At 47.7% G+C, this 21,998-nt stretch overlaps 1 protein-coding gene across 1 annotated transcript; it reads right to left on the reverse strand.

The window, feature by feature from the left end:
• Positions 1–6,223: 6,223 nt before the first annotated feature.
• On the reverse strand, positions 6,224–21,308 carry LOC118936576 (ras-related and estrogen-regulated growth inhibitor-like protein). Its single transcript, XM_036956813.1, has 5 exons — positions 20,862–21,308; positions 20,682–20,738; positions 16,018–16,091; positions 13,868–14,016; positions 6,224–7,625 (listed from the first exon to the last, which is right to left on the reverse strand). Exons 1-5 carry the CDS (start codon positions 20,911–20,913, stop codon positions 7,340–7,342), a joined length of 618 nt encoding a protein of 205 aa, XP_036812708.1. The 5' UTR covers positions 20,914–21,308; the 3' UTR covers positions 6,224–7,339.
• Between the last annotated feature and the right edge of the window lie 690 nt (positions 21,309–21,998).

The following is a 21,998-nucleotide window of genomic DNA, read 5'->3' on the forward strand; positions in this document are numbered from 1 at the left end:
CCTGGTATGTAGCCATGTTATTACCTGGTACCTGGTATGTAGCCATGTTATTACCTGGTACCTGGTATGTAGCCATGTTATTACCTGGTACCTGGTATGTAGCCATGTTATTACCTGGTACCTGGTATGTAGCCATGTTATTACCTGGTACCTGGTATGTAGCCATGTTATTACCTGGTACCTGGTATGTAGCCATGTTATTACCTGGTACCTGGTATGTAGCCATGTTATTACCTGGTACCTGGTATGTAGCCATGTTATCGGTACTCATTGTGGATTTATTATTACTTTTCTATTATTTCTCTATTTTCTTTCTCTCTACATTGTTGGGACCCGTCAGTAAGCATTACCCTGTTAGTCTACACCTGTTGTTGGGAAGGGCCCGTCAGTAAGCATTACCCTGTTAGTCTACACCTGTTGTTGGGAAGGACCCGTCAGTAAGCATTACCCTGTTAGTCTACACCTGTTGTTGGGAAGGGCCCGTCAGTAAGCATTACCCTGTTAGTCTACACCTGTTGTTGGGAAGGACCCGTCAGTAAGCATTACCCTGTTAGTCTACACCTGTTGTTGGGAAGGGCCCGTCAGTAAGCATTACCCTGTTAGTCTACACCTGTTGTTGGGAAGGGCCCGTCAGTAAGCATTACCCTGTTAGTCTACACCTGTTGTTGGGAAGGACCCGTCAGTAAGCATTACCCTGTTAGTCTACACCTGTTGTTGGGAAGGGCCCATCAGTAAGCATTACCCTGTTAGTCTACACCTGTTGTTGGGAAGGGCCCGTCAGTAAGCATTACCCTGTTAGTCTACACCTGTTGTTGGGAAGGGCCCGTCAGTAAGCATTACCCTGTTAGTCTACACCTGTTGTTGGGAAGGGCCCATCAGTAAGCATTACCCTGTTAGTCTACACCTGTTGTTGGGAAGGGCCCGTCAGTAAGCATTACCCTGTTAGTCTACACCTGTTGTTGGGAAGGGCCCGTCAGTAAGCATTACCCTGTTAGTCTACACCTGTTGTTGGGAAGGGCCCGTCAGTAAGCATTACCCTGTTAGTCTACACCTGTTGTTGGGAAGGGCCAGTCAGTAAGCATTACCCTGTTAGTCTACACCTGTTGTTGGGAAGGGCCAGTCAGTAAGCATTACCCTGTTAGTCTACACCTGTTGTTGGGAAGGGCCCGTCAGTAAGCATTACCCTGTTAGTCTACACCTGTTGTTGGGAAGGGCCCGTCAGTAAGCATTACCCTGTTAGTCTACACCTGTTGTTGGGAAGGGCCCATCAGTAAGCATTACCCTGTTAGTCTACACCTGTTGTTGGGAAGGGCCCATCAGTAAGCATTACCCTGTTAGTCTACACCTGTTGTTGGGAAGGGCCAGTCAGTAAGCATTACCCTGTTAGTCTACACCTGTTGTTGGGAAGGACCCGTCAGTAAGCATTACCCTGTTAGTCTACACCTGTTGTTGGGAAGGGCCCATCAGTAAGCATTACCCTGTTAGTCTACACCTGTTGTTGGGAAGGGCCAGTCAGTAAGCATTACCCTGTTAGTCTACACCTGTTGTTGGGAAGGGCCCGTCAGTAAGCATTACCCTGTTAGTCTACACCTGTTGTTGGGAAGGGCCCGTCAGTAAGCATTACCCTGTTAGTCTACACCTGTTGTTGGGAAGGGCCCGTCAGTAAGCATTACCCTGTTAGTCTACACCTGTTGTTGGGAAGGGCCCGTCAGTAAGCATGACACTGTTAGTCTACACCTGTTGTTGGGAAGGGCCCGTCAGTAAGCATGACACTGTTAGTCTACACCTGTTGTTGGGAAGGGCCCGTCAGTAAGCATTACCCTGTTAGTCTACACCTGTTGTTGGGAAGGGCCCGTCAGTAAGCATTACACTGTTAGTCTACACCTGTTGTTTACGAAGCACGTGACAGATAATATTTGTTTTGGGCTGTCAGGCTGTATCTCAAATGGAACCCTATGCTCTGGTTAAATGGAACCCTATTCTCTGGTCAACTGGAACCCTATTCTCTGGTCAAATGGCACCCTATTCTCTGGTCAACTGGAACCCTATTCTCTGGTCAAATGGCACCCTATTCTCTGGTCAAATGGAACCCTATTCTCTGGTCAAATGGAACCCTATTCTCTGGTCAAATGGAACCCTATTCTCTGGTCAAATGGCACCCTATTCCCTAGTCAAATGGAACCCTATTCTCTGGTCAAATGGAACCCTATTCTCTGGTCAAATGGCACCCTATTCTCTGGTCAAATGGAACCCTATTCTCTGGTCAAATGGCACCCTATTCTCTGGTCAAATGGCACCCTATTCTCTGGTCAAATGGCACCCTATTCTCTGGTCAAATGGCACCCTATTCTCTGGTCAAATGGAACCCTATTCTCTGATCAAATGGAACCCTATTCTCTGGTCAAATGGAACCCTATTCTCTGGTCAAATGGAACCCTATTCTCTGGTCAAATGGAACCCGATTCTCTGGTCAAATGGCACCCTATTCTCTGGTCAAATGGAACCCTATTCTCTGTTCAAATGGAACCCTATTCTCTGGTCAAATGGAACCCTATTCTCTGGTCAAATGGAACCCTATTCTCTGGTTAAATGGAACCCTATTCTCTGGTTAAATGGAACCCTATTCTCTGGTTAAATGGAACCCTATTCTCTGGTCAAATGGAACCCTATTCTCTGGTCAAATGGAACCCTATTCTCTGGTCAAATGGAACCCTATTCTCTGGTCAAATGGAACCCTATTCCCTGGTTAAATGGAACTCTATTCTCTGGTCAAATTGAACCCTATTCTCTGGTTAAATGGAACCCTATTCTCTGGTTAAATGGAACCCTATTCCCTGGTTAAATGGAACCCTATTCTCTGGTCAAGTGGAACCCTATTCTCTGGTCAAATGGAACCCTATTCTCTGGTTAAATCGTTCTCTGGTCTCGTCTCTTCAACCACCATTAACACGGCACATCCTAATGGAAAAGGAAACTGCTTTAGACGACATAACAAACAGATAATGCCCCTCCTACATGTGAGATTGACCGGGGCCTGGGTCTATTTTCTACTCCGTGAGTCGGCCTCGGGGCCTAACTGTTGTCAGACGCAACGAGAGCATCTGGGCTTTGTGTTTGTTTACTTTCCGATGACCTCTCTCTCTCTGTCTCTCTCACTCCATCTCACTCCCTCTCTCACTCCCTCTCTCTCTTTCACTCTGTCTCTGTCTCTCTGTCTCTCTCTCTCTCTCTCCCTCTCTCTGTCTCTCTCCCTCTCCCCCCTCTCTCTCTTTCTCTCTCTCTGTCTCTCTCTCTCTCTTCCTCTCTCTCCCTCTCTCTTTCTCTCTCTCTCTCTCTCTCTCTCTCTCTCTCTCTCTCTGTCTCTGTCTCTCTCTCTCTCTCCCTGTCTCTCTCTCTCCCTCTCTCTCACTCCCTCCCTCCCTCTCTTACCCCCCCCCCCCCCATTACAGAGAAGCTATGTATAGGTAGTCTGTAAAACAGACTCATTCAGACTGTCACACCCTGATGTAGAGAAGGACTTGAGGCCTGGGGGTGTTGATGGCAACTGTGTCTCTCTCTCTGTGTGTGTGTGTGTGTGTGTGTGTGTGTGTGTGTGTGTGTGTGTGTGTGTGTGTGTGTGTGTGTGTGTGTGTGAAGAGATTCGTACAGGTGTGACAACAAACCTGTCAGCTTTAAACACCATTCTTTGTCTAGTTGAGTCTTGCCAAGAGGTGTTCTGAATTGAGACAAAGGTGAGAGCAGAGGGCCCCGAGCATGGAAAGACAAAGGGAGAGCAGCTTTCAGTCAGTCTGGTGTAACCAGGCTATAGCAGAGGGCCCCGAGCATGGAAAGACAAAGGGAGAGCAGCTTTCAGTCAGTCTGGTGTAACCAGGCTATAGCAGAGGGCCCCGAGCATGGAAAGACAAAGGGAGAGCAGCTTTCAGTCAGTCTGGTGTAACCAGGCTATAGCAGAGGGCCCCGAGCATGGAAAGACAAAGGAGAGAGCAGCTTTCAGTCAGTCTGGTGTAACCAGGCTATAGCAGAGGGCCCCGAGCATGGAAAGACAAAGGAGAGAGCAGCTTTCAGTCAGTCTGGTGTAACCAGGCTATAGCAGAGCACCCCGAGCATGGAAAGACAAAGGGAGAGCAGCTTTCAGTCAGTCTGGTGTAACCAGGCTATAGCAGAGGGCCCCGAGCATGGAAAGACAAAGGGAGAGCAGCTTTCAGTCAGTCTGGTGTAACCAGGCTATAGCAGAGGGCCCCGAGCATGGAAAGACAAAGGGAGAGCAGCTTTCAGTCAGTCTGGTGTAACCAGGCTATAGCAGAGGGCCCGAGCATGGAAAGACAAAGCACAGCTCAGGCGCTGAAAATGGTTGAACTGGGTAAGGTCATAATCCCCTTTACCAAGAAACCATCAAATATGCTTCTTGTCCTTCTGATTCAGAGAATGAAGAGTATTAATTGTCTGGTTGATTTACAGTAATATGAGTATTAATTGTCTGGTTGATTTACAGTAATATGAGTATTATTTGTCTGGTTGATTTACAGTAATATGAGTATTATTTGTCTGGTTGATTTACAGTAATATGAGTATTATTGGACTGGTTGATTTACAGTAAAATGAGTATTATTGGACTGGTTGATTTACAGTAAAATGAGTATTAATTGTCTGGTTGATTTACAGTAATATGAGTGTTATTTGTCTGGTTGATTTACAGTAATATGAGTATTAATTGTCTGGTTGATTTACAGTAATATGAGTATTATTTGTCTGGTTGACTCCAATTTGCATACCGCCCAAACAGATCCACAGATGACGCCATCTCTATTGCACTCCACACTGCCCTTTCCCACCTGGACAAAAGGAACACCTATGTGAGAATGCTGTTCATTGACTACAGCTCAGCGTTCAACACCATAGTGCCCTCAAAGCTCATCACTAAGCTAAGGAACCTGGGACTAAACACCTCCTTCTGCAACTGGATCCTGGACTTCTTGACGGGCCTCCCCCCAGGTGGTTAGGGTAGGTAACAACACATCTGCCACGTTCATCCTCAACACTGGAGCTCCCCAGGGGTGCGTGCTCAGTCCCCTCATGTACTCCCGGTTCACCCACGACTGCATGGTCAGGCCAGACACGACTCCAACACCATCATTAAGTTTGCAGACGACACAACAGTGGTAGGCCTGATCGCCGACAACGACGAGACAGCCTATAGGGAGGTGGTCAGAGACCTCGCCGGGTGGTGCCAGAATAACAACCTATCCCTCAACGTAACCAAGACTAAGGAGATGATTGTGGACTACAGGAAAAGGAGGACCGAGCGCGCCACCATTCTCATCGACGGGGCTATAGTGGAGCAGGTTGAGAGCTTAAAGTTCCTTGGTGTTCACATCAACAACAAACTGGAATAGTTCAAACACACCAAGACAGTTGTGAAGAGGGCATGACAAAGCCTATTCCCCCTCAGAAAACTAAAAAGATTTGGCATGGGTCCTGAGATCCTCAAAAGGTTCTACAGCTGCAACATCGAGAGCATCCAGACCGGTTGCATCACTGCCTGGATCGGCAATTGCTCAGTCTCCGACCGCAAGGCACTACAGAGGGTAGTGTGTACGGCCCAGTACATCACTGGGGCAAAGCTGCCTGCCATCCAGGACCTCTATACCAGGCGGTGTCAGAAAAAGGCCCTAAAAATTGTGAAAAGACCCCAGCCGCCCCAGTCATAGACTGTTCTCTCTACTACTGCATGGCAAGCGGTACCGGAGTGCCAAGTCTAGGACAGAAAGGCTTCTCAACAGTTTTTACCCCCAAGCCATAAGACTCCTGAACAGGTAACCAAATGGCTACCCGGACTATTTGCAATGTGTGCCCCTCCAACCCCTCTTTTTACGCTGCTGCTACTCTCTGTTTATCATATATGCATAGTCACTTTAACTATACATTCATGTACATACTACCTCATTGGCCCGACCAACCAGTGCTCCCAAAAATTGGCTAACCGAGCTATCTGCATTGTGTCCCACCACCCGCCACCTGCCAACCCCTCTTTTACACTACTGCTACTCTCTGTTCATCATATATGCATAGTCACCTTAAAAATACCTACATGTACATACTACCTCAATCAGCCTGACTAACAGGTGTCTGTATATAGCCTCTCTACTGTTATTTTCAAATGTCTTTTTACAGTCGTTTTATTTCTTTACTTACACACACACACCTCCATAAAACCACAACTAGACTTGATTACAGTGTTTATTATAGTTTTACATTATTTTATGAGTTTATAATTCGGACTTTAATCCAGGGAACAATGAACAACAGGAAGATGGAACTAAACAGACAGACATTCATTATTTTATGATACATTACCTTTCCCTGGAAACCACAGTAACCACAGAAAGAATTTCCCCCCAAAAACAACCTCCATGCCAATAAACTGCTGGCTCTCTTCAGTAGCGGTATTCAGGAAGCATCCCAAATGGCACCCTGTTCCCTGTTTAGTGCACTACTTTCGATAAGGGCCCATAGGGCTCCGGTCAAACATAGTGCATTATATATAGGGAATAGGGTGCTATTTGGGATACAGTTGAGTCATAATGAAAGATGTATGAAACATGGACTGTGTCTGCCACTGTGGCATGCATTGAGCAGTAGAGGCAATAGGGCCAGTAATGGAATCTCCCTGTGGTATCATATACTCAACATAGCTAATAATGGAGTCTCCCCGTGGTGTCATTTACAGTACATAGCTAATAATGGAGTCTCCCCGTGGTGTCATTTACAGTACATAGCTAATAATGGAGTCTCCCTGTGGTATCATATACTCTACATAGCTAATAATGGAGTCTCCCTGTGGTATCATATACTCTACATAGCTAATAATGGAGTCTCCCTGTGGTGTAATTTACTTTACATAGCTAATAATGGAGTCTCCCTGTGGTGTCATTTACACACACACACACACACACACACACACACACACACACACACACACACACACGCGAGTTTGGTAAGCACGAGTCAGAAAGTCTAAACAGCAGCAGTCCTATCAGTCCAATAAGCTCTGTTCTAAGTGTAGAACCATTTATACCATATAGAGCTGTCCCTTGGTGGTTGGCAACCAGAGGAGTGGAGGTCTAATTATTATTGACTCTTTTCATGATCAACAATAATAATAGCAACAGCAAGTAAAGTAGGTGAAGCCCATGTTGTTGTTGTTGGTGGGTCCATTCAACATTATCGACCATTTTCCCACAATCCCTTTCACCATTCAACAACAGTCCCAAGGGGAGTAACGAAGTAACAAGGCTTCTTTAGGCCTGGGGTAAACACTTGACCTTTCCCATCTCCCCTTTCACACTGATTTCCTCCGCTTCCCGAAGACATTATTGATGAGTTTGGCCATGGACTTGGAGCCACTAGGTCTCCGTCTCCTCTCCTTGGCCTTGCCCCCAAGGCTGGCGTTGTGGACCATCTTCGAGAACATGAGGACCACTTCCTGGTAGTGTTCTGCGGCTGAGAGCTCGTAGAACTGTGTCTGGGACTCGGCTGCCAGGCGCTGGCCTTCCTCTCGACGCACCTCCCTCACGTGGCACAGGTCCTGCTTGTTACCCACCAGGAACACCAGAGTGTCAGCATCCCTGAGGGGGGGGGGGGGGGGGGGGAGAGAGAGAGAGAGAGAGAGAGAGAGAGAGAGAGAGGAGGAAGACAGGATTAGCAGGAAATAAAAATATATGAGACACAGTGAGGACGGACATAACGAGTCCCTGGATGTAAGACAAGACAAACCAAGAGGACAGGTTGAGTAAACGGTAGTGACGTTTAAAGACTACGGGACATCTGAAAATGACACCCTCTTCCATTTTACATGACACTATTTCTTACCAGAGGCATGTCAAAATGAGGTTAAGAAGCAGTCCAAAGTATTGCTCTCTTTATAGGGAATAGGGTGCCCTTTCCAGATGTAACCTACGAGACTAAAACCTCGATGGAGAGTTGAGGGTATCGTCATTGTATGTGTCAGTGCTAAACTGTAGGTCTGTTGTTCCCTCATCCCCATTAGACAGATGTTCCCTCATCCCCATTAGACAGATGTTCCCTCATCCCATTAGACAGATGCTCCCTCATCCCATTAGAGAGATGTTCCCTCATCCCATTAGTGAGATGTTCCCTCATCCCCATTAGTGAGATGTTCCCTCATCCCAATTAGACAGATGTTCCCTCATCCCCAGAAGACCATTAGACAGATGTTCCCTCATCCCCAGAAGACCATTAGACAGATGTTCCCTCATCCCCATTAGACCATTAGACAGATGTTCCCTCATCCCCAGAAGACCATTAGACAGATGTTCCCTCATCCCATTAGACAGATGTTCCCCCATCCCCAGAAGACCATAAGACAGATGTTCCCTCATCCACATTAGCCAGATGTTCCCTCATCCCCTTAGACAGATGTACCCTCATCTCCATTAGACAGATGTTCCCTCATCCCCATTAGACAGATGTTCCCTCATCCCCATTAGACAGATGTTCCCTCATCCCCATTAGACAGATGTTCCCTCATCCCCATTAGACAGATGTTCCCTCATCCCATTAGATAGATGTTCCCTCATCCCATTAGATAGATGTTCCCTCATCCCATTAGACAGATGTTCCCTCATCCCATTAGACAGATGTTCCCTCATCCCATTAGTGAGATGTTCCATCATCCCCATTAGACAGATGTTCCCTCATCCCCATTAGACAGATGTTCCCTCATCCACAGAAGACCACTAGACAGATGTTCCCTCATCCACACAAGACCACTAGACAAATGTTACCTCATCCCCATTAGACAGATGTTCCCTCATCACCCAGAAGACCATTAGACAGATGTTCCCTCATCCCTAGAAGACCACTAGACAGATGTTCCCTCATCCCTAGAAGACCACTAGACAGATGTTACCTCATCCCCATTAGACAGATGTTCCCTCATCCCCATTAGACAGATGTTCCCTCGTCCCCAGAAGACCATTAGACAGATGTTCCCTCATCCCCATTAGACAGGTGTTCCCTCATCCACAGAAGACCACTAGACAGATGTTCCCTCATCCACAGAAGACCACTAGACAGATGTTACCTCATCCCCATTAGACAGATGTTCCCTCATCACCCAGAAGACCATTAGACAGATGTTCCCTCATCCCTAGAAGACCACTAGTGAAAACATTCCAACAATCAGTTCAGCCATAATAGAGAGACGACATGAGACGCCTCAACAGCAATAGAATTATCATAGTGACAGGAGAATTCAATAGCAGCTAGATATTTACTAGAGGATTGGTTTGGGGGCAGAATGATGAGTTAGTGGTGTATTGGAATTACTACCAGCTAGAACTGAAGGTCATACAGACAATAGATCTTGGCTCTGAATTTTTAAAAAAAGGTGCTGAATAATTGTCACATGGACATGAGCCAGAGAGTTGAATCTCTGTGGTAAAATCTATCAATGGGATTACTACCGATGTAACAGTTGTTGGGCAGTGTGGGGGGCTGTTAAACCCCAAATCGACGTCCAATCTATTGATGCACAATGACAATAATAGGATGGAATGTCAGTCCCACTGACTCCACTCTCCCCCTACGCCAAGTGGATGGAAGGTCTATATCAGTGTGAGAGTCTACCCTTTGGTAGGTGAGGTGTGTGTGGACAGACTGGACAGGTAAGAGTCTATGGACTGGACAGGTGAGTGGATGGACTGGACAGGTGAGTGGATGGACTGGACAGGTGGGTGGATGGACTGGACAGGTGAGTAGATGGACTGGACAGGTAGGTAGATGGACTGGACAGGTGAGTAGATGGACTGGACAGGTGAGTAGATGGACTGGACAGGTGAGTAGATGGACTGGACAGGTGAGTAGATGGACTGGACAGGTGAGTAGATGGACTGGACAGGTGAGTAGATGGACTGGACAGGTGGGTGGATGGACTGGACAGGTGGGTGGATGGACTGGACAGGTGAGTGGATGGACTGGACAGGTGAGTGGATGGACTGGACAGGTGAGTGGATGGACTGGACAGGTGAGTGGATGGACTGAACAGGTGAGTGGATGGACTGAACAGGTGAGTGGATGGACTGGACAGGTGAGTGGATGGACTGGACAGGTGGTGGATGGACTGGACAGGTGAGTGGATGGACTGGACAGGTGAGTAGATGAACTGGACAGGTGGGGGTGGATGGACTGGACAGGTGAGTGGATGGACTGTACGGGTGGGGTGGGTGGACTGGACAGGTGCATGGATGGACTGGACAGGTGGGGTGGATGGACTGGACAGGTAAATGGATGGACTGTACGGACTGGACAGGTGCATGGATGGACTGGACAGGTGTGTGGATGGACTGGACAGGTAGGCTGGATGGACTGGACAGGTGAGTGGGTGGATGGACTGTACGGGTGGGGTGGATGGACTGTACGGGTGGGGTGGATGGACTGGACAGGTGCATGGATGGACTGGACAGGTGCGTGGATGGACTGGACAGGTAGGTGGATGGACTGGACAGGTGAGTGGATGGACTGGACAGGTGGGTGGATGGACTGGACAGGTGAGTGGATGGACTGGACAGGTGAGTGGATGGACTGGACAGGTGAGTGGATGGACTGGACAGGTGAGTAGATGGACTGGACAGGTGAGTGGATGAACTGGACAGGTGGGGGTGGATGGACTGGACAGGTAGGTGGATGGATGGACTGTACGGGTGGGGTGGATGGACTGGACAGGTGCATGGATGGACTGGACAGGTGTGGTGGATGGACTGGACAGGGGAGTGGATGGACTGTATGGACTGGACAGGTGCATGGATGGACTAGACAGGTGTGTGGATGGACTGGACAGGTGAGTGGATGGACTGGACAGGTGTGTGGATGGACTGGACAGGTGGGGTGGATGGACTGGACAGGTGGGGTGGATGGACTGGACAGGTGGGGTGGATGGACTGGACAGGTAGGGTGGATGGACTGGACAGGTGAGTGGATGGACTAGACAGGTTAGTGGATGGACAGGACAGGTGAGTGGATGGACTGTATGGACTGGACAGGTGCATGGATGGACTGGACAGGTGTGTGGATGGACTGGACAGGTGGGGTGGATGGACTGGACAGGTGGGGGGTGGATGGACTGGACAGGTGGGGGGTGGATGGACTGGACAGGTGAGTGGATGGACTGTACGGACTGGACAGGTGCATGGATGGACTGGACAGGTGCATGGATGGACTGGACTGGTGGTGTGGATGGACTGGACAGGTAAATGGATGGACTGGACAGGTGAGTGGATGGACTGGACAGGTGTGTGGATGGACTGGACAGGTGGGGTCGATGGACTGGACAGGTAAGTGGATGGACTGGACAGGTAAGTGGATGGACTGGACAGGTGGGGTGGATGGACTGGACAGGTAAGTGGATGGACTGGACAGGTGAGTGGATGGACTGGACAGTTGAGTGGATGGACTGGACAGGTGGGGTGGATGGACTGGACAGGTAAGTGGATGGACTGGACAGGTGAGTGGATGGACTGGACAGGTAAGTGGATGGACTGGACAGGTGAGTGGATGGACTGTACGGACTGGACAGGTGAGTGGATGGACTGGACACGTGAGTGGATGGACTGGACACGTGAGTGGATGGACTGGACAGGTGAGTGGATGGACTGGACAGGTGGGTGGATGGACTGGACAGGTGGTGGATGGACTGGACAGGTGAGTGGATGGACTGGACAGGTGAGTAGATGAACTGGACAGGTGGGGGTGGATGGACTGGACAGGTGAGTGGATGGACTGTACGGGTGGGGTGGGTGGACTGGACAGGTGCATGGATGGACTGGACAGGTGTGGTGGATGGACTGGACAGGTGGGGTGGATGGACTGGACAGGTGAATGGATGGACTGTACGGACTGGACAGGTGCATGGATGGACTGGACAGGTGTGTGGATGGACTGGACAGGTAGGCTGGATGGACTGGACAGGTGAGTGGGTGGATGGACTGTACGGGTGGGGTGGATGGACTGTACGGGTGGGGTGGATGGACTGGACAGGTGCGTGGATGGACTGGACAGGTGCGTGGATGGACTGGACAGGTAGGTGGATGGACTGGACAGGTGAGTGGATGGACTGGACAGGTGGGTGGATGGACTGGACAGGTGAGTGGATGGACTGGACAGGTGAGTGGATGGACTGGACAGGTGAGTGGATGGACTGGACAGGTGAGTAGATGGACTGGACAGGTGAGTGGATGAACTGGACAGGTGGGGGTGGATGGACTGGACAGGTAGGTGGATGGACTGGACAGGTAGGTGGATGGATGGACTGTACGGGTGGGGTGGATGGACTGGACAGGTGCATGGATGGACTGGACAGGTGTGGTGGATGGACTGGACAGGTGGGGTGGATGGACTGGACAGGGGAGTGGATGGACTGTACGGACTGGACAGGTGCATGGATGGACTGGACAGGTGTGTGGATGGACTGGACAGGTGGGGTGGATGGACTGGACAGGTGAGTGGATGGACTGGACAGGTGAGTGGATGGACTGGACAGGTGTGTGGATGGACTGGACAGGTGGGGTGGATGGACTGGACAGGTGGGGTGGATGGACTGGACAGGTAGGGTGGATGGACTGGACAGGTGAGTGGATGGACTAGACAGGTTAGTGGATGGACAGGACAGGTGAGTGGATGGACTGTATGGACTGGACAGGTGCATGGATGGACTGGACAGGTGTGTGGATGGACTGGACAGGTGGGGTGGATGGACTGGACAGGTGGGGTGGATGGACTGGACAGGTGAGTGGATGGACTGTACGGACTGGACAGGTGCATGGATGGACTGGACAGGTGCATGGATGGACTGGACAGGTGGTGTGGATGGACTGGACAGGTAAGTGGATGGACTGGACAGGTGAGTGGATGGACTGGACAGGTGTGTGGATGGACTGGACAGGTGGGGTCGATGGACTGGACAGGTAAGTGGATGGACTGGACAGGTAAGTGGATGGACTGGACAGTTGAGTGGATGGACTGGACAGTTGAGTGGATGGACTGGACAGGTGGGGTGGATGGACTGGACAGGTAAGTGGATGGACTGGACAGGTGAGTGGATGGACTGGACAGGTAAGTGGATGGACTGGACAGGTGAGTGGATGGACTGGACAGGTGAGTGGATGGACTGTACGGACTGGACAGGTGGTGGATGGACTGGACACGTGAGTGGATGGACTGGACAGGTGGGAGTGGATGGACTGGACAGGTGAGTGGATGGACTGTACGGACTGGACAGGTGAGTGGATGGACTGGACAGGTGCATGGATGGACTGGACAGGTGGGGTGGATGGACTGGACAGGTGAGTGGATGGACTGGACAGGTGTGTGGATGGACTGGACAGGTGGGTGGATGGACTGGACAGGTAAGTGGATGGACTGGACAGGTGAGTGGATGGACTGGACAGGTGAGTGGATGGACTGTACGGACTGGACAGGTGAGTGGATGGACTGTACGGACTGTACAGGTGATTGGATGGACTGTACGGACTGGACAGGTGAATGGATGGACTGGACACGTGAGTGGATGGACTGGACACGTGAGTGGATGGACTGGACAGGTTGGGAGTGGATGGACTGGACAGGTGGTGGGTGGATGGACTGGACAGGTGGTGGGTGGATGGACTGGACAGGTGAGTGCATGGACTGGACAGGTGCCTGGACGGACAGGTGAGTGGACGGACTGTACAGGTGAGTGGATGGACTGAACAGGTGAGTGGATGGACTGAACAGGTGAGTGGATGGACTGGACAGGTGAGTAGATGGACTGGACAGGTGAGTAGATGGACTGGACAGGTGAGTGGATGGTTACCTTTTGGCCACTCCCAGGTTTAACTCTCTGATCAGGTGTACTATGGCTTTAGCCTTGATGAAGGAGGAGCGGTCACTGATGTCATAGACCACTACGAAGCCATCAGCCCAGTGGATCTGGTCGGTCAGAGTCGACTTCCCCTCACAGGCCTGCAGAGCAACACAAACAGCAAGGACATGTTGCTATAACCAAGCAATCTGATACACACCAGTGAAGGGAGGGTGGGCTCATATTGGCCATATACCACACATCCTCTGGCCTTATTGCTGAATTATAACCCAAGGTTGCCTTCGCCCACTTCTGGCCATATCCACTTTGTTATTGCAAACACCCATCCAACTGGGTGGGTGGGAGGGAGACAGGGAAAGAGGGAGGGTGGGAGGGAGGGAGACTGCTGCATGCTTGGCTGGGCACAATAAGTGAGATTGATTAATCTGTCAGGGGTTTTCACTGCACTGACTATATTATCCTGTACCATACATTATCCTGTACCATACATTATCCTGTACCATACATTATCCTGTACCATACATTTATTATCCTGTACCATACATTATCCTGTACCATACATTATCCTGTACCATACATGTATTATCCTGTACCATACATTATCCTGTACCATACATTTATTATCCTGTACCATACATTTATAATCCTGTACCATACATTTATAATCCTGTACCATACATTTATTATCCTGTACCATACATTTATTATCCTGTACCATACATTTATTATCCTGTACCATACATTTATTATCCTGTACCATACATGTATTATCCTGTACCATACATGTATTATCCTGTACCATACATGTATTATCCTGTACCATACATGTATTATCCTGTACCATACATTTATTATCCTGTACCATACATTTATTATCCTGTACCATACATTTATTATCCTGTACCATACATTTATTATCCTGTACCATACATTTATTATCCTGTACCATACATTTATTATCCTGTACCATACATTTATTATCCTGTACCATACATTTATTATCCTGTACCATACATTTATTATCCTGTACCATACATTTATTATCCTGTACCATACATTTATTATCCTGTACCATACATTTATTATCCTGTACCATACATGTATTATCCTGTACCATACATGTATTATCCTGTACCATACATTTATTATCCTGTACCATACATTTATTATCCTATACCATACATTTATTATCCTATACCATACATTTATTATCCTATACCATACATTTATTATCCTATACCATACATTTATTATCCTATACCATACATTTATTATCCTATACCATACATTTATTATCCTATACCATACATGTATTATCCTATACCATACATGTATTATCCTGTACCATACATTCATTATCCTGTACCATACATTCATTATCCTGTACCATACATTCATTATCCTGTACCATACATTCATTATCCTGTACCATACATTTATTATCCTGTACCATACATTTATTATCCTGTACCATACATTTATTATCCTGTACCATACATTTATTATCCTGTACCATACATTTATTATCCTGTACCATACATTTATTATCCTGTACCATACATTTATTATCCTGTACCATACATTTATTATCCTGTACCATACATTTATTATCCTGTACCATACATGTATTATCCTGTACCATACATGTATTATCCTGTACCATACATGTATTATCCTGTACCATACATGTATTATCCTGTACCATACATGTATTATCCTGTACCATACATGTATTATCCTGTACCATACATGTATTATCCTGTACCATACATGTATTATCCTGTACCATACATTTATTATCCTATACCATCCATTTATTATCCTATACCATACATTCATTATCCTGTACCATACATTTATTATCCTGTACCATACATTTATTATCCTATACATTTATTATCCTATACCATTCATTTATTATCCTGTACCATACATTATCCTGTACATTTATTATCCTGTACCATACATTTATTATCCTGTACCATACATTTCAGATAGAGGAATATTGGGTATGAGAGATTGCTTTTCTTCAGCGTATAAATCGTTGTTCATACATGTCAATGGATGGCCACTCAGATAACTGAATTGTGATACAAAACATGATGGTCAACAACGTGGTTCTCCTCCTCCTCTCAACTCACCTGTGAGCATGGATCATAGAGTTCTAGATTCAGCTGTCTACCATCAATAGACAGACGCTTCCTGTATATGCATTCTGCATGAGAGAAAGAGGGAAAGAGATAGAGGGAGAGTGAGAAAGAAACAGAGACAGACGGGGATAGAGAGAGAGGGATAGTGAGAAAGAGAGAGCGAGAGAGAGAGAAAGAGAGAGAGAGAGAGAAAGAGAGAGAGAGACAGAGAGAGAGAGAGAGAGAGACAAAGAGAGAGAGAGAGAGAGAGAGACAAAGAGAGAGAGAGAGACAAAGAGAGAGAGACAGAAAGAGAGAGAGACAGAAAGAGAGAGAGAGAGAGAAAGAGAGAGAGAGAAAGAGAGAGAGAGACAGAGAGAGAGAGAGAGAGGGAGAGAGACAGAAAGAGAGAGACAGAGACAGAGATGGGGGAGTGAAAGAGAGGAGAGAAAATGACAATAATTAGATAACATGAAACTACGGTAAAGTCCAGTTTCCACAACAGTCACTATCTAACCTACTGCCCGAAGGAGTGTTATTCAACCTTTGGATCCATAGAAATATGATCAATACTAAATAATGACAACACACAGACTAATACCAATATTGACTAGATACTTTAATTTTGAATCACTGTAGTCTAAAATATTTCATACAAATGATCCAACATCAACAACACAGCACGTAGCCGACAACACAGCACGTAGCCGACAACACAGCATGTAGCCGACAACACAGCACGTAGCCGACAACACAGCACGTAGCCGACAACACAGCAGGTAGCCGACAACACAACACGTAGCCGACAACACAACACGTAGCCGACAACACAGCATGTAGCCGACAACACAGCACGTAGCCGACAACACAGCACGTAGCCGACAACACAGCACGTAGCCGACAACACAGCACGTAGCCGACAACACAGCACGTAGCCGACAACACAGCACGTAGCCGACAATACAGCATGTAGCCGACAACACAGCATGTAGCCGACAACACAGCATGTAGCCGACAACACAGCATGTAGCCGACAACACAGCATGTAGCCGACAACACAGCACGTAGCCGACAATACAGCATGTAGCCGACAACACAGCATGTAGCCGACAACACAACATGTAGCCGACAACACAGCACGTAGCCGACAACACAGCATGTAGCCGACAACACAGCATGTAGCCGACAACACAGCACGTAGCCGACAATACAGCATGTAGCCGACAACACAGCAGGTAGCCTACAACACAGCATGTAGCCGACAATACAGCATGTAGCCGACAACACAACATGTAGCCGACAACACAGCAGGTAGCCGACAATACAGCATGTAGCCGACAACACAGCAGGTAGCCGACAACACAGCATGTAGCCGACAACACAGCATGTAGCGGACAACACAGCATGTAGCCGACAATACAGCATGTAGCCGACAACACAGCATGTAGCCGACAACACAGCATGTAGCCGACAACACAGCATGTAGCCGACAACACAGCAGGTAGCCGACAACACAGCATGTAGCCGACAACACAACAGGTAGCCGACAACACAGCAGGTAGCCGACAAGACAGCAGGTAGCCGACAACACAGCACGTAGCCGACAACACAGCACGTAGCCGACAACACAGCACGTAGCCGACAACACAGCACGTAGCCGACAACACAGCATGTAGCCGACAATACAATATACAGCACGTAGCCGACAACACAGCACGTAGCCGACAACACAGCACGTAGCCGACAACACAGCATGTAGCCGACAATACAATATACAGCACGTAGCCGACAACACAGCACGTAGCCGACAACACAGCATGTAGCCGACAATACAGCATGTAGCCGACAATACAGCATGTAGCCGACAACACAGCATGTAGCCGACAACACAGCATGTAGCCGACAACACAGCAGGTAGCCGACAACACAGCAGGTAGCCTACAACACAGCAGGTAGCCTACAACACAACATGTAGCCGACAACACAGCATGTAGCCAACAACACAGCATATAGCCTACAACACAACATACAGCACGTAGCCTACAATACAACAGGAGCCGACAACACAGCATGTAGCCGACAACACAGCATGTAGCCGACAATACAGCATGTAGCCGACAACACAGCAGGTAGCCGACAACACAACATGTAGCCGACAACACAGCATGTAGCCGACAATACAACAGGAGCCGACAACACAGCATGTAGCCTACAACACAGCACGTAGCCGACAACACAGCATGTAGCCGACAACACTGCACGTATCCGACAACACAGCACGTAGCCTACAACACAGCACGTAGCCTACAACACAGCACGTAGCCGACAACACAGCACGTAGCCTACAACACAGCACGTAGCCGACAACACAGCACGTAGCCTACAACACAACATACAGCATGTAGCAGACAATACAGCACGTAGCACACAACACAACATACAGCATGTAGCCGACAATACAGCACGTAGCCGACAACACAGCATGTAGCCGACAACACAGCACGTAGCACACAACACAACTCGTAGCCGACAACACAGCACGTAGCCGACAACACAGCACGTAGCCGACAACACAGCACGTAGCCGACAACACAGCACGTAGCCGACAACACAGCATGTAGCCAACAATACAATATACAGCACGTAGCCGACAACACAGCACGTAGCCGACAACACAGCACGTAGCCGACAACACAGCATGTAGCCGACAATACAATATACAGCACGTAGCCGACAATACAATATACAGCACGTAGCCGACAACACAGCACGTAGCCGACAACACAGCATGTAGCCGACAATACAGCATGTAGCCGACAATACAGCATGTAGCCGACAACACAGCATGTAGCCGACAACACAGCATGTAGCCGACAATACAGCAGGTAGCCGACAACACAGCAGGTAGCCTACAACACAGCAGGTAGCCTACAACACAACATGTAGCCGACAACACAGCATGTAGCCAACAACACAGCATATAGCCTACAACACAACATACAGCACGTAGCCTACAATACAACAGGAGCCGACAACACAGCATGTAGCCGACAACACAGCATGTAGCCGACAATACAGCATGTAGCCGACAACACAGCAGGTAGCCGACAACACAACATGTAGCCGACAACACAGCATGTAGCCGACAATACAACAGGAGCCGACAACACAGCATGTAGCCTACAACACAGCACGTAGCCGACAACACAGCATGTAGCCGACAACACTGCACGTATCCGACAACACAGCACGTAGCCTACAACACAGCACGTAGCCTACAACACAGCACGTAGCCGACAACACAGCACGTAGCCTACAACACAGCACGTAGCCGACAACACAGCACGTAGCCTACAACACAACATACAGCATGTAGCAGACAATACAGCACGTAGCACACAACACAACATACAGCATGTAGCCGACAATACAGCACGTAGCCGACAACACAGCATGTAGCCGACAACACAGCACGTAGCACACAACACAACTCGTAGCCGACAACACAGCACGTAGCTGACAACACAGCACGTAGCCGACAACACAGCACGTAGCCGACAACACAGCACGTAGCCGACAACACAGCACGTAGCCGACAACACAACATACAGCATGTAGCCGACAATACAGCATGTAGCCGACAATACAGCATGTAGCCGACAATACAGCATGTAGCCTTCAATACAGCTTGCAGCCTTCAATACAGCATGTAGCCTTCAATACAACATGTAGCCTTCAATACAACATGTAGCCTTCAATACAACATGTAGCCTTCAATACAACATGTAGCCTTCAATACAACATGTAGCCTTCAATACAACATGTAGCCTTCAATACAGCATGTAGCCTTCAATACAGCATGTAGCCTTCAATACAGCATGCAGCCTTCAATACAACATGTAGCCTTCAATACAACATGTAGCCTTCAATACAACAAGCAGCCTTCAATACAACATGTAGCCTTCAATACAACATGTAGCCTTCAATACAACAAGCAGCCTTCAATACAACATGTAGCCTTCAATACAACATGTAGCCTTCAATACAACAAGCAGCCTTCAATACAACATGTAGCCTTCAATACAACAAGCAGCCTTCAATACAACATGTAGCCTTCAATACAACATGTAGCCTTCAATACAACAAGCAGCCTTCAATACAACATGTAGCCTTCAATACAACATGTAGCCTTCAATACAACATGTAGCCTTCAATACAACAAGCAGCCTTCAATACAACAAGCAGCCTTCAATACAACATGTAGCCTTCAATACAACATGTAGCCTTCAATACAACATGTAGCCTTCAATACAACATGTAGCCTTCAATACAACATGTAGCCTTCAATACAGCCTTCAATACAGCATGTATCCTACAATACAACTGAACAATACTTCTGATGGAAGTAGTCTAGCTGTAGCCAATCATCTACCATCTGATGAAGGACAATGTGTTCACTTGGTAACGTCAGGAAATCGAACAATTATGTCAGAACTGGACGTGCGTAATGATACGTAAAAGCAATGACAATGGATCAAAGATCAATTGGAAAACAGAACTTTTGCAAATTATTTTTAAACATTTTTTTTTACAGATTGTTTCATAATAATTAGCATGAAGTTGTATTCATGTTACACAAGTCTATTGTAGCAAACTAAGTAGGTTAGAGACCTTACCTGATGATGAGGCATATTCGCCGATAAATCGCCTCGTCAGGAATCGAACGATGAGAGCTGAGGAAGGAATACGATAGTTAAACTCAATAGCCTACGAACAATGTACACATTTGGACAAACAATAAGCCAAACCAACCGAACAAAATGTTTTTTACATGACAGGTAAAACATGTGTCTTACCTGATTTCCCGACTCCTTCGCCTCCCAAAACCGCAAGTTTAATATCATTCATTATGGCGGTTTGATTCCGTTACGATTTAAAAAGTGGTTGTTAAAGTTTACACTTCAAAGAAAAAATAACAATAATTCCTTTGAAAAATGTTTTTTTGTTTTTTGTATCGAGCAGGACGCATCCATAGTCGTTTGACCGTTTCCACTCTGTCGCTCTGTTCAAGTGTTGATCTGTTGGAGCGGCGTCCCGGTACCGGCGCTGCCGTACAGCCGTTTATCTCAGGGTTCTGAGGCACGCGCTGTTCTGAACCAAGAGAGAGAGAGAGAGAGAGGGAGAGGAGCAGCTCGATCACAACGTCACTATGACGAACACAGTGGTTGAAGTGAGTGAGACACGGACATCAGAGGCATGCTTTTAGAAATGAGAAGCACTCTTGTTTTTCATGGAGAGGGGAGGTAGTGTTTGTGTTTGTCCCTCCCTCCCACCCTCTTTATTCTCCTCATTGAAGAGACTCAATTCAGTAGGTTCTATAATGACCTATATGAATGTGTTCCCTCATAGCAACACAGACCATCAACACCCGAGTAACATCAAGACCTCAGTGACCTATAAAATAGCCCATCCTACACTACATGACCAACAGTATGTGGAAACCTGCTCGTCCAATAATCTCATTCCAAAATCAGGGGCATTAATAAGGAGTTGGTCCCCTCTCTACTGCTATAACAACCTCCATTCTTCTAGGAAGGCTTTCCACTAGATGTTGGAACATTGCTGCTATAACAGCCTCCACTCTTCTGGGAAGGCTTTCCACTAGATGTTGGAACATTGCTGCTATAACAGCCTCCACTCTTCTGGGAAGGCTTTCCACTAGATGTTGGAACATTGCTGCTATAACAGCCTCCACTCTTCTGGGAAGGCTTTCCACTAGATGTTGGAACATTGCTGCTATAACAGCCTCCACTCTTCTGGGAAGGCTTTCCACTAGATGTTGGAACATTGCTGCTATAACAGCCTCCACTCTTCTGGGAAGGCTTTCCACTAGATGTAGGAACATTGCTGCTATAACAGCCTCCACTCTTCTGGGAAGGCTTTCCACTAGATGTTGGAACATTGCTGCTATAACAGCCTCCACTCTTCTGGGA

The sequence above is a fragment of the Oncorhynchus mykiss genome, chromosome 21 (assembly GCF_013265735.2).
Source record: "Oncorhynchus mykiss isolate Arlee chromosome 21, USDA_OmykA_1.1, whole genome shotgun sequence".
NCBI classification, from domain to species: Eukaryota; Metazoa; Chordata; class Actinopteri; order Salmoniformes; family Salmonidae; genus Oncorhynchus; species Oncorhynchus mykiss.

Coding starts and splice junctions, on each gene's coding strand:
- LOC118936576 (XM_036956813.1), bottom strand. CDS start 20,913: ATGAATGATATTAAACTTGCGGTTTTGGGAGGCGAAGGAGTCGGGAAA. Junction 20,739..20,861: donor CGAAGGAGTCGGGAAATCAG/GTAAGACACATG, acceptor TTCCTTCCTCAG/CTCTCATCGTTCGATTCCTG. Junction 7,626..13,867: donor AACCTGGGAGTGGCCAAAAG/GTAACCATCCAC, acceptor CCCCCCCCTCAG/GGATGCTGACACTCTGGTGT.